General features: G+C 53.4%; 1 protein-coding gene across 7 annotated transcripts in view; it reads left to right on the forward strand.

Annotated features, from left to right (window-relative positions):
- The window catches only part of HPS4 (HPS4 biogenesis of lysosomal organelles complex 3 subunit 2), a 23,119-nt gene extending 12,441 nt beyond the window's left edge, over positions 1–10,678 (forward strand). For all 7 annotated transcript variants that reach the window (XM_067539407.1, XM_067539406.1, XM_067539412.1 and 4 more), the window contains exons 10-14: positions 271–367; positions 972–1,977; positions 5,290–5,422; positions 6,675–6,783; positions 9,284–10,678. In XM_067539407.1, the coding sequence (XP_067395508.1) occupies positions 271–367; positions 972–1,977; positions 5,290–5,422; positions 6,675–6,783; positions 9,284–9,455 (1,517 nt within the window). In that variant the 3' untranslated portion in view covers positions 9,456–10,678. The remainder of the gene's footprint in view (positions 1–270; positions 368–971; positions 1,978–5,289; positions 5,423–6,674; positions 6,784–9,283) is intronic.
- Positions 10,679–12,792: the final 2,114 nt, after the last annotated feature.

Genomic DNA, 12,792 nt, shown 5'->3' on the forward strand with positions numbered 1-12,792 from the left:
GTGAGTTAGACCCGAGGCTCAGCTCATGTCAGGCAGCTCTTCCTCTGCCCTCTGCTCGCAGCACCTGCTGTGTCTCTGGGACCGTCCGAGAAGTAACAGAGCATTTGACTGTGCCTGGCATTGAGTTTGCAAAGGTGATGAGGAAAAGGTTGCCAGGTTAGTCCTGTGCCACGGGAAGTCTTTGCACCGATGGAGTCTGACGTCTGTGCTTCCTGTGGCGAACACTTTAATTTCTTCCCTCTGCGTTTGTGTCCTGTTTTGCTCTTGCAGATTCCCCATTGCCTCGGGACGTCTGCATTGTCCCAGTTTTCCTAACAGAAGGTGAAGCCACATCGCTCCGGGACTTCCCAGTAGAGTGGATGACGAGGTAGGAAGTGAATTTCTGATGCAGCAACTGAACACATCCCACCGCAGAGCCAGGGCTCGCCAGCCTCTGCCTCCTCTTCCCTAAGAATGACATGAGCCCCAGATAAGGGGTACTGTTGAGTTGTTCAAACCACCATTGGCTGATGCTTGTCAGATAGCTCGAACTGTACAGATTGCACCCTCTGAGGAGGGGCCTTGAGCTGATCTCTGCTGCTGTGCTTTGTGTAAAGCAAAACCTCCTCCCCGCCTCCGACTGACTGATGTGCTGTCATCTGGCTCGCCATGCTCTGTGTAAAGCTTCCGTGCTTTGGGCTTGAGTGTAAGGGTGCAGCATTCCCAGGGCAGGTGATGGGACTGTGCTGCTCTGGGAGTACCTCCGTCTCCACCTAACCTTACAGTTAGGATGGTAGAGGTTAGAGCTGGGCACAGCCTAGGAGATCAGCCAGCCCATCCGTTGCTGGGGCAGGATTTGTTCCCTGAGGAGGGGCAGGTGAGGTTTTGAACAGGAGATGGTTGTGTTTACTCTTCTGCTCGTTACTGGCCCCTGATTCCCCAAGTGTCGTCTACTCACTGGTTAACCGAATGCTACTCTTGTCTCCTGTTAGGTTGCCGACGTCTCCAGCAAACCCTCACGGATCTAAGAACACCCTCCGCTCACGGGCGTTCTCGGATTCAGCACGGGTTCATGCAGTCCAAGGCCAGCGTGCCGTCTTAGTGAAAGAGCCCCCCATGCAGGCCTCGAGCGCTGCCAAAGCAGAAGATGCTCTGAACTCAGTCACCTTTGCAAAGTTAGCTTCTCCCAGTGGCTTCTCCGAAAAACAGGCCGGCGTACAGAATCCCCCATCTGTGACACTGAGCAACGCAGGCAGCAAAAGCCCGGTGTTGAGTGCTACCCCTCTGAAACCATCCCCTCCATGGCAGGGAGAGCTGGGCACACTTCCCAGCAATTCCAAATGGCCTCTTGCAGAGTGCACTCGAGACACAGGCATGACCCCGGGGTACTCTGACTTTCCAACCCCTTGTGCCCTGGGGCAGGAGGGTCAAAGCACTACGCAACCTGTAAACAGCTCTAACGCTAGTGAGTGGATGAAGTCTGAAAGCCGCAGCCTCCCGAGGCGTCACACAGCCAGTGGCAGCCGGCCCACATGCTGTCCTTCCAAAGAGTTAAGGAGAAGCAGCTCAAGCGAATGTGACAATCTGTCAAGTGTAGATAGTCAAGACACCCGCTGTCAAAATGGAATCTTCAAAAGAGGAGATGGGGCAGCCAGGGATGACGCTTCTGAGTGGGAGTCCCTGCCCAGTGCTGTACTCTCGGGGCGGAAGTTGCCTACTGAAGATTGTGGTGGGGACCAGTTTCCTGTTGCTGACGTCCAGGAGAGACGAGACAGCGACACTGCAGAACGCCCAGGTTCTCCCAAGAGCAGAGAGAACCGTTCGCCTACAGAAGTAACTACCAGGACAGACTGCCCAGCCGCAGTAGATTGCACAGTGTCAGGCGAGCAGGCCAGGCTGGTTAAGATGATCTTGTATGTTCACAGCATTCAAGGGTTAGTGCTCTTGCTGCTGGCGGAAGAGCCATTTAAGGATGACCAGGGGTCCATTGAAGATGTGGTAAGTAAGAAAAAGGCTGCCTTTTTCAATTCGAAAATGGCTTGTGGCAGTGTGGTAGAATGGCCAGAGCTGGGGAATGGGAGTTGGGCTCCTGAATCTTGTTCCCAGCTCTCCCACTGGTTACTCTGTGACCTTGGAGACAAGTTCCTTTACCTCCAGGTGCTTCAGCTTCCTCCAGCCTACTTCACAGGGGTCCAGACCTGTATTAATTAGTGTTCACGGACAAGCAAAGCATTAACGTTGCTGTGACTGAGTCGTTTTTGTAACCTCTGACTAAATATACAGCCCTGCCCCAGCGTTCCCAAGCAGAGATCATGTGACGGCTCATGCAGAATGCCTGATCTCTGGTCCACTGGGATGGTTTGCTGTTAAACCCCGTGCACTGCAGAGTGCTAATCATGTGCCTCGTGTTAAAAAGCAGAGCTCGCTCTCTGCTGCTCCTTTACCTGCGTGAAGTTTAATTCCCACCTTGCGCGTTGCAGCTTGTGACTAGGAATCCCAGTGAGCTGCGTGTCTGGTGGTGAGTCCATCTAAAAAGAAACCGTGTGTTTAAATGCCTGGCTGTCTACAGCCCCAGGCCCGCAGGCTGGTGCCATTCTACAGGGGAGCCATGGCACCATGAGGGCAGCAAGTGGTGTACCAGGACCCCACACCAGAGCCACATGCCTCCATTGCTCCCTCGGCTGGCTAGGCACCTACTCATGCCATTCCCCTCTGAGGCTTCCGAGTCGGCAGCGCTGACACCCAGTCTGTGCCGCTCCCTGCCACAGAGAGCTGAATTGCGCTTCAGAGACCGGTGGCCATTAGTAACAGCCTCGTTTCTTCAGCTGTCAGACTCACACCCAGATTGGTAAGCCAGCCCCAAGTGTTAGGGGAGCCCTGGGGTTGCTGTTTTCCTTCTGAACTGGGTAGGACGCTGAGTAAGATGCAGGACCTGTGACCTCCTGGCTGTCCCTGTGTAAGCAGGGACGCCACCTCAGCGCAGTAAGTGACTGGCCAAGGAAGGGACCTGCTGTCAAACCAGCCACGGGTTGGCAAGTGCAGTCAGGGCTAGCTTTCTGTGTCACTCCCAGGCCTGCTCCGCTTCGCCCAGGGCATCTGGGCACTGCTCCTGACTCCCGTTGGCTGGCAGTGCTGTGGCTCTGTACGCCGGTACTGCAGCTCTGCGGATGGTTTTGAGGGAGTGTGTTCACCAGCTCCTCAGCTCTGCACTGCCTGAGATATCTCCTGCTTGGCCACAACCCGCATGGCTGGAGACCTTGGGCTGCTCCACCCTCCCTCCTGCTCTGTTTGTCTCACTCTTCAGTGAGAGAGAGAACAGCTGAAAGGGAAATCTGGCTCATCTAACCTGGCATTTGTGCCTTTGTTTTTAAATTGCCACTTGCTATTTAAAGAGAAGGACCCGCTTCTTACCCTGGAGTCCATGCAAAAATTTCTATGGCAAAAGAGGGGGCCCCTGTGGGAGTCAAAGTGCTTTACTCACAGCGTTAAAGCCTGAGTGTGGGGCATCAGGTAATCAGTATCCCCAGACACAGTTTAAACTGGGGGGGTTTGCGTTTCAGTTGGGCAATGAATATGGACCAGTCAGTTTCCCTTTCTGGCGCTCCTGTGTTACCATGGTCGCGGATGTTTGAGAGCTGTTCACTGAAATTCTTTCAGTTGGAGTTGAATCATTTAAATGTTGGGTTTGATCTTAATGCTTTGAAGTTGCAAAAGCTTGTTCTTACACAGCCTATGTTTTGGGCCAGATCTGACATGATGGGGTTCCTTGGGCTGGACCCTTTCTCTTGGTGCAGCACCCTTGTTGGTCTCCACTGGCAGAAGGGCACTCTCCCATCTGTTGTTTTAGGCTGGAGTTTCGTAACTGGGATGGGCCTTTGGTCTATCGGTTGCAGCAGGGGACTGTGAGACGGGACTCATGGGTCCTAGTGTTGGCTCCATCATGCTCTCTGACTTATGGCAAGCCACTCAGCTTCTCTGTACTGTTTATCCATCTGTAAAATAGAGTAGCCTTCAGCTCCCTAGGGCATGGAGCCTGAACGAATTAATGTGCGTAGTTCGGTGAGGCCTTTGGATACCAGAGAAGGCCAGAGCATGCGTATCACGTCGCTTGCTAAGCACACAAGTGCGGACCATTCCATTTCACATGGGAGGGTGTTTCTGTGATTCTGACGCAGACCCTCATGGCAGAGCAGAAATTGTCCTGCAAGGCCTGTCTCTGTGCAAACAATTGGAAGCATCTTTGGGTTTATCCCTTCATCCTATTGCACAGAACAGAAAACCTGTCCAGAGACCAGCAGGGTCAGGGGTAGGTAGGGTTGGTATCCCAGCATGTTGAATGGATGCTTAATCTTCCCTGCGGCTGAGAAAAGAGCAGGGACAGCCATGGGGATTAGAAAACTAATCTTCCTAGCACTTGATGGGAAGCAGGCTGCAGACTGCACAGATCTCGTCCGCCCTGCCACATCCAGGCAGCTCAGCTCTGTCTGTGCACCCCACTTTAGTAAGAGAAGAGGTGTCCTCCTGTGCCTTGTTGGACAGCAGTTCCATTGGCCAACGTCCAGTCGGAGGGAATGTGTTCTTGGGATCTGTGCTAGCTGAGGCCCAAAGCAGAGAGAACCCCTGAGTTATTTGTAGAGTATCTTAGTCTGGGGTGCTGTGGTTTGCATGGGGTTGGGGGCAGAAGGGCCGTTTCCAAAAACGCATCCACCTCAGTGGGGGAAGAGTTAAAACCCCCTTTGGTTCTCTTGAAGCTGTGAAAAGCTCCATTGTCTGGAGGGAGAGTGGGACACCCAGGTGCAGGGTGCATCTACCACCTGGCTTCTGCAATTAAACACAGTTTAAATGTATTACACTGTAACCCACCTAATGCTTGTTTTCAGTTATAGTAGCAAGCGGTTACTGCTACAAAAAAATAGCAGGCAGTTTCTCGTGGAAGTGGGAGCTCCATAGAGAAGCAGCTGAAGATAGTAAAGTCAGAGTCTTACATCCTACCATGGGTGAATTGCAGTGGGTGCTTTAAAGGCCCTTTGTCCACTGTAGTGTCCTTTGCCAAACCCCTTGCATTACTGACTTGTGGGCCAATGAATGGACTGAGATCCACCAGTTAATATCACACAGGCCACCAAACAGCCTCAAGGTGGTAAAGCTTCCCAGTGTTGGCAACCTGGGCTGGATCAGAACCAAAAATTTCAGTCGTCGTGGTCCCAGGGGTCGTTTGCATGTCGTCAGCGTTTGTTGTCCCGGTGGGTTACAGCCCTTGTTAAACGAGGGGAGCTGCTCTGATGCACGTCTGTGTTGCACTGTTTGCAGTATTACAGCAGTCTGGCTTCTCTCAATGGACTGGAGGTTCACCTGAAGGAGACTTTGCCCAAAGACTATCCCTCTACAGCCAAGGCCACCTACAGCTTTACTCACTACGACTGCATTCAGAACGTACTCACAGGTGAGGCTTGTCTTCGTGGCTCTGGGGCGTGCCGGTCTGCAGTACACCCAGAAGAGGAGTTAGATGTGAGCGTGGGCTTTGCTGTAACGCTCATGCGTTAACACCTCATGCTGCAGACACTTGTCTGAAACACAGTCTGCAGTTAGCACGGCTCTGGCCCTTCCTTCCTCCAGAACGGGTCTGGGTTCCTGCTCGGTGAAAGACAATGCGGGCCAAGAGCTCGGCCTGCTTGTGTGGGGCGTGTTCGTCCCATGCCTCGTGAAGTGTGATCACGGTCAGAGCACTGGAAGTTCTGATCGTCTGTGCTCAGCCTGTGTCAGGTTCCAGCCAAATTCTGCTGGGAGAGTGGGCTGGCGTCTGCTTTCGGGCAGCGCCTTTCCAGGGCAGTAATGCTCCTGCCTGGCAATTTTACTGCTACGTCTTAAAGGCACACCCCTCCCCCTCTGGTGTAACACCCCTCCCCTCCCCGAGTATTGCAGCACAGGGCGCTCCTCAGCACGTCTCTGACCGTGTAAAGAGGGGACACTGAGTGTGTCCGTGCAGGAAGCAGGCGAGGGAACAGCGATACGGGCCTGACCTCTTAGGGTACCTCTACACAGTGAGCAGCAGCCCCTGGCAGCAAGGCTCAGAGCCGGGTTGCCAGACTCTGGCTCAGGAGCCTTGGGCTCAGGCACTGTAACAGCTGTGTAGATGTTGCAGCTGGGGCTGGAGTTCGGGCTCTAAAGGCTGCCCCCCTCCCTAGGCTTCCCAGCACCAGCTCCACTGTCTACGCAGCTACTTTTAGCAGGGTAGCCTGAGCCCCACGAGCTGAGACTCTGTCAAGCCAGGCTCAGAGACTGAGTGATGGGCTGTGTAGACGTCCCCTTAGGCCTCTCCTCATTCCAGTCCATCCTAATGTCTCCCTTCTCCTGCCAGCCCCACGTCCTCGCCAGCCCAGAAGAGAGGGACGAGGGAAAGAGAGGGAGACCCACATGATTCTAGGCAATCCCTGCCTCAGGATTTCCTGGTCACCCCTGCTCTGTCCATGCCTCTTTGGGGAAGTACTCTGGCTTTATATCGTGCAGTGCTTGAGCCCGTAGCATAACCCTCAGCACCATCATGCCGGCGTTGAGTCCCACAGGGTGTCCCTTGGGCTGTTCTCTGCCTGCCCCAGGCCGGGTGCAGAAATCCAGCATCCTCTCCTGCTGACCCAACTGGGTCGAACCACCTGGCACAGGCAGCTTCCTAACCTGCCCCTTCTCCTGTTCTGCAGCAAACCTGCCCCAGGTATTGGGTGCTCAGGATCAGCAGTTCCTGAGAGCTGCTAGTCTGATCCACTCTGACTTCAACCAGCTTCTGACTGCTTCTGAAATTACCATCAGGTAAGGGCTGCCTGGCACCCCCTCCTCTCTTCAGCCATGGGTGATAGGCTCCCCGCTCTCCTCCTCGCCCTGGCAGAACAGGCTTACGTTTGTAGATGAGGGGCTTGAAGCTACTTGTCTGCAAGAGATACAGAAGTCCCGGGAACCCATGAGCTCTGTCTCGGGCCCAGGAGAGTCAGGCGGGGGGACTTTACAAACTCCATGTTAAGGCCGTTGTGTTCTCCACACTCCATAATCCTGGAGCTGGCTGTCAGCAAGGGCCAGTCAGCTCACCTCAGCTCCTGATGTTCAATAATTAAACACAGGCCACTTGATTTCTGCCCACGAGTTGGGCCGGGTGCTGTGTATCTAGGCCTGATGGTCCCAGCAGAGTGGGCTGAAGGCATGGATGAGTAGTGCCAAAGATTTGGATGAAGACATAGTGTGAGAATGTTGCCAGCTGCTGACACCATAAGGTTCTAAGCCACAGCTTTAAATAGAGCTGTTCCTAGCAAGCTTGTGTCTCGGCTCGGAGCCAAAGGTGCCTGAAATTGGCAGTCTAGACTTGTTTTCTTGCACGGCTTGTTAGGTTGGAAACAAGCTGTAATGCGTGCGGCAAACTAAATTCTGATGCTCCAAGCAAGATGGTCTTATCACAGTCAGAGCCTTTCACAGTGTCACTGGTACCAGGGGAGGACCCACACTGCCTCCACCCTGTTCCTTTCACTGATCGCAAGGAACTGGTTCCATTTGTGTCCACACAGCAGCTGCTTGGCCTCACAGCCATGGCTGCCCTGCTGCCTCATCGTGAGAGTGTTAAGCCGAGCAGGTCTCCCTTCTTGTCTGTGGCCAGAGGGGGTGCACACAGTGACGACAGCAGCACACTGTGGGGAGGAGGGATCTAGACAATCTGTTTACAGAGCTGTGGGTGAGGAGTCCTGTCCGCACTGCAACAAACCAACCTCCATGTATTAGATGGTTTCAGGTAGCAAACAGTCAGCCAACCTAGGCCTGGCTGCTTGTCAAGTTGATAACTTTGGAGGGGGCTCGGAGAAGAGCCATGAGAATGACTGAAGTATTAGAAAACCTGCCTTCTAGTGGCAGACTCCAGGAGCTCCGTCTGTTAGCGTAACACAGAGACGGCTGAGGGGTGACTTGATCGCAGTCTGTGAGGACCTATGGGGGGAACAATATGGAATAAGGCTCTTCAGTCTAGCAGGGAAAGGATAACATAATCCAATGGCTGGAAGTTGAAACTAGATGAAATCAGACTGGAAATAGGGCATAAATGTTTAACAGTGAGAGTAATTAAGCACTGGAACAATTTACCAAGTGAGGGCGGCGTCTCCATCGCCGACCATGTTTAAATCAAGATTGGGTGTGTTTCTAAAAGCTCTGCTCTAGAGTTCTCTGGCCGGTGCAATACAGGAGGTAAGAGATGATCCCCTGGTCCCTTCTGGCCTTGCAATCCAGGAGTCTGTGTGCTATGAGGAGAGCATGCTCAGGGAGCCCACGTCATTAACTGGCTACAGGCCCAGGGACAGGGTGCGGCGGAGCTGGGGAGAGGGGCTGTGCTTTGTCGAGCAGCCTGTGCGGGCTGCCACACCTAGAACTGCTGGAGTGTGACACGCAGGTGCGAGTCAGGCCAGTCTTGAAGCGCAGCATCCCCCTGGGACAACCAGTCGACAACTTCATGCTGGCACCTCCCTGCTCCAGGGGTACTGTGTAGGGAGCCGCTCAAAGCCAGCGATAGGGACTCTGCCTCCGCCAGAATAGGAGGCTGATACATGTGGGCAGTGTTTATCCATCAGCCCTTGGTGTGCTGAGTTTGCCTGCCAGCCAGCCAAACAAATGCTGAGGAGGGGAATATATGGTGTAGCTGTGGCATTTGGAAGTGTTAATCCCAGCTGACTGGGTGGGGAGATGGGTCTCAAGACCTGTTCTTTCTTGGGTGTCTGGCTGGTGAGTCTTGCCCACGTGCTCAGGGTTTAGCTGATTGCCATATTTTCCCCCAGAGCAGGAAGGAATTTTCCCCCAGGGCAGATTGGCAAAGGCTTTGGGGGTTTTTCGCCTTCCTCTATAGCCTGGGGCACAGCTCACTTGCTGCTGGATTCTCTGTACTTTAAAGTCTTTAAACCATGATTCGAGGGCTTTACTAACCCAGTCATAGATCAGGGTCTATTACAGGAGTGGGTGGGTGAGGGTCTGTGACCTGCGTTGTGCAGGAGGTCAGACTAGATGATCATATTGGTCCCTTCTGACCTTGGAGTCTATGTTCTGATGGTGGCGCATCCTATCAGCCTCCTATTTTCCCAGGGTTTAGTGCATCACAGATTTCTTGTTGCACACCCTGCTCTTATGCAGTGGTTGAGCAGTCAGGGCTGCCCATGCCTCTGAGAGCACCCTGTATACTAGTCCTTGGAGCTGGCTGTTTACAACACAGGGGACTTGCAAAGGACACCAGGGTGCATACTTCTGTCTCCCAGAACCTTGACATTTGCTTTCCTTCCTGCCCCGTTAGGAACGCCTCCACTGCTGTGTATGCCTGCCAGAACCCGGTCCAGGAAACGTACTTCCAGCAGGTGGCCGCTCCACTCCGCAACTCGGGTATTCCCAACCCTCATGATAGCGCATTCAGCTTACCGGGCAAGGCCAAACAAAAGCTGTTGAAGCACGGGGTGAATCTACTCTGAGCTGGATTTGACCTCCTGGAATGGCCTGCCCAAATCCAAGCAAGAAGAATCTCTGTCTCTAGTAAGCTAAAACGCCAGGACCTTTATTTCATGCAATCAGCTCTTTAAAGAACCTGGTGGCACAAAGCTTTATTTGCGTGTCGTATCCTTCATCAGTTAAACCCTGAGTAACCAGGAGCCGCAGAGTGCCTGGCCCTGGGATGGTGTCCCGTACTGCCACGGAAATCCAGCATGCCCTGCACTTGCGAAGGGGGCTCTTTGCGTTGTTGAGGTATGCTGGGAAATGTTGACTGTTTCCGAAGAGTTAAGGAGACAGATTGCAGAGCTGCTGGTGGTGTGATGCACCTGGAGTGCCTTGAGGGAAAGTGATCCGTTTGCTTGCTCTCCGCTGCACGTGGTGATGGGTTGCTGTGCAACACCTGCTTTGTGAGATGTCTGTCAGGGACTGAGTCTCGCCATGGAATTCCTGTGCCCACACTCCTAGTCAGTCAGACTTGGTGTTATTTATACCTCTTACGCTACAGAAATGATCCTGTCCCCAGGTAGTGCCTCACCTTGAATTAATAGTGTCCTGCATGTTGTCAGACTAACAGGAATAGAAGGCGAACTAACAACTCTCCTGCAATAACATGAAGCACTTAAGTTTTTATAACAGCAATGTCTAGGAGGTCTCATAGTCCCTCCATCTGTCTCCAGCATTCCTTCCTTTGGTGAGCTGCTTAACGCTGGCCTTCCAAACTGCCTACCAAGAGCAGAAAACCACTGGAGCTGGCTGTTTTCCTGCAGCATCCCTGCGCTCTCACGAGCGCCTTTATGATATCAGTTTACAGGCCTGGACACACTGCGCTGTGCCTGCACCTATCTATCTGCCACTCCTATGGAGATGCTTTTACTGTCAAATCTGACCTTGCCTCCTTGCCTTTTTGCTACCTCCCTCAGTTCAGGTGTAGCGTGTAGCAGCAATGGCAGGAGAGAGCCCCTTAGCTCATCACACCAGGAAGCTGTACAGCGCCTCTGCAGCTGCCATCGTTGCTGAACAAAACGGAGCTCCGGTTTTGGATTGCGTCAGATTAGCAATTAAGGCAGCGTAGACCTGAGCGATGTGATTGACAGCTGTCATCTCTGAGACGGGTTTGTGTCTGTCAGAGTGCTGCTGTGTGCATGCACTTCTGTAAAGTAAAGTAAAATAAAGGGGAGTCCGCAAGACTCATCCATTCACTGCTTGTCGGAAGTGGTAGTCTTATTTGTTGCACGATCCTCTCGCCTGTGACTTCAGATATTGGGGGCTGGCCGCCCAAAGGGCTCCCGCAGCACAGTGTGTATCCAGCGCTTGGTTCACATTCTGTGCAAGTGAATTGGGGGCAGTTCAGTGGGGTGTCTCTTGCTTCGACGCCACCCCAAATCACGCTTGGTGGCCTTTCCTCTCAAAGGCGTGGCAGAGTTGTGCGGGGAGCACAGGACTGGAAGTCGAGGGGTAAGGACAGAGATGTTACGGGCCTGCTGATGTGGGCCTGCCGGTCATGACGGAGTTGCAGGAGTAGAGCTCTGCACGGCACCTTACTCTGGCCAATGCGGTTTGCTGTCTTCCTTCCCCTCCGGAGCGAGAAGAGAAAATGTTGTCCTAGTGACTCTCATCCCAGCCTCAGGTTCTGCTAGAACAAAGCATGGTTTCCATTGGGCCCCCCCACCCTATTTTCACTGTTGTCTTCACAGGGGCCATCTCTGTGCAGTTTTAGCTGGGTGGGAAGATTCAGCTTCTGGCTTTCTGGGTGTGGTGGAATCTGACTCCCAGCTTTGTCAGCAGACATGAGGGCAGCCAGCGAACCATGGCCAGGCTTCTCTGCTGCCAACACCGCCATGCTCCCCACTAATGCTGCCGCCGTGGCTGAGAGGGGAGGATTGGAACTGCCATGTAGTCTGCTGTGCTTCCTAGGCAGGGCTGAGCCCACAGTGAAGAGCCTAATGCAGGATGGATCTTCTCGGTGCGGTGATGACTGATGTGAAAGGCCAGCACAGTGCCGAGACTGCACCCAACTAGCTAGCACGTCGTTGGTGTCCTGGAGCCAGAAAGGCTGCAGGGTCCATTTACTGGCCACGCTGCTGGTGAGCAAAGAATCCTGTCTCTGCATCTCAGCCCTAGCATAATGGGCAGCATTTCTCGGACGTTCTGGGCCAAGAGGCTGCTGCCTGTACTCAGCCAGAGGGTCTCCTGACACCTAGCAGCCGTGGGTCGCTTTGTGTCTTTCCCCAGCCTTGCTGCTACCCAGAAAATGAGCGGGATTCTGAGGCCTGAGAGGCAGGGAAGGCTGAGTCTGGCAGACGCAGCAGTGTGACAGCAAGCTGAGCTATGAGATGCTGCCAGAATATTCCCTCGTGCCCCCGACATGTTACAGGGAGATTATGCAGCCTCCCACCTTGGGAGATTTGGTAAGCTGGTGACTGAGACCCATGAAGCGCCAGGGAACAAAGCCCTGGTGAGGGGTTGTGTAAAAGGCCTGACTAGGGCCAGGCAGGTGCTCTTGCACAGAAATGAAGTAGAAATACACAATTTCACTTGCTGTCTTCAGAAATCTACTGCTACAAGCTGCTGTGCCACCTATCGGCAACCCCACAGCTACGCCGCCCTTACTTTCCTTTGCTCCTCGGCTTACATCTGCGCAGAGGCCCATCTCAGGCACGTGATTATGGAGAGGAAATGTGTTCCGGGAGCAGCACAACATGGGCTCTTGGTTTTGGGTTTCTGTGCGGCGAGAAAATGAAACAATAGTGGTGTTAAAAGCAAGAATACTAAAACGCGGCCACTCCAGTGGCAGCGTATGGTCCGACTGTGCTTCCTGGTCTGGGATAGCATTGCTAACGAAGACACATGCCTCGGGGCTGAGTGATACGTGGGACACTTTGCCTAATGGCCCATGTGCTTTTGAGAATTTACTGTTCAATAGCGAACGTTGCTTCACCAGCAGTGCAGTGTGCTGCTTCCTAAGGCTTCCCCTACTCCAGTTAGCGGATGTACTTTAAACAATGGAGCAGGGGCCTGGATGTTTTGGGAAACCCTTCCCTGCCAGCTGGTGGCTCTTCCTCGGAGCATGAAAAACGCATCCCATCAGTGCAGCTGGCAAGTTCACCCTGGTCCTGCATCTGCATGCTGAGTGGCGTCTGCTCTTACAAGACACCTCCAGTGGAGCTGTAGCAGTGGTGCTAGCGTACGCTTAACAGCCCCTGCTCCTCTTAGCAGCGTTTGGTATTGGGATAAACCGCTCTGGTTCTTGTTCTGTCCTCTGTGCCTGACAACTGCTTGCTGTCCCCTTTACAGCATCTCTACATAGTTACCTCCTAG

The sequence above is a fragment of the Emydura macquarii genome, unplaced genomic scaffold (genome assembly GCF_026122565.2).
Source record: "Emydura macquarii macquarii isolate MOO-44397 ecotype Brisbane River unplaced genomic scaffold, CSIRO-AGI_Emac_v2 contig_554, whole genome shotgun sequence".
In the NCBI taxonomy this organism is placed as follows: domain Eukaryota; kingdom Metazoa; phylum Chordata; order Testudines; family Chelidae; genus Emydura; species Emydura macquarii.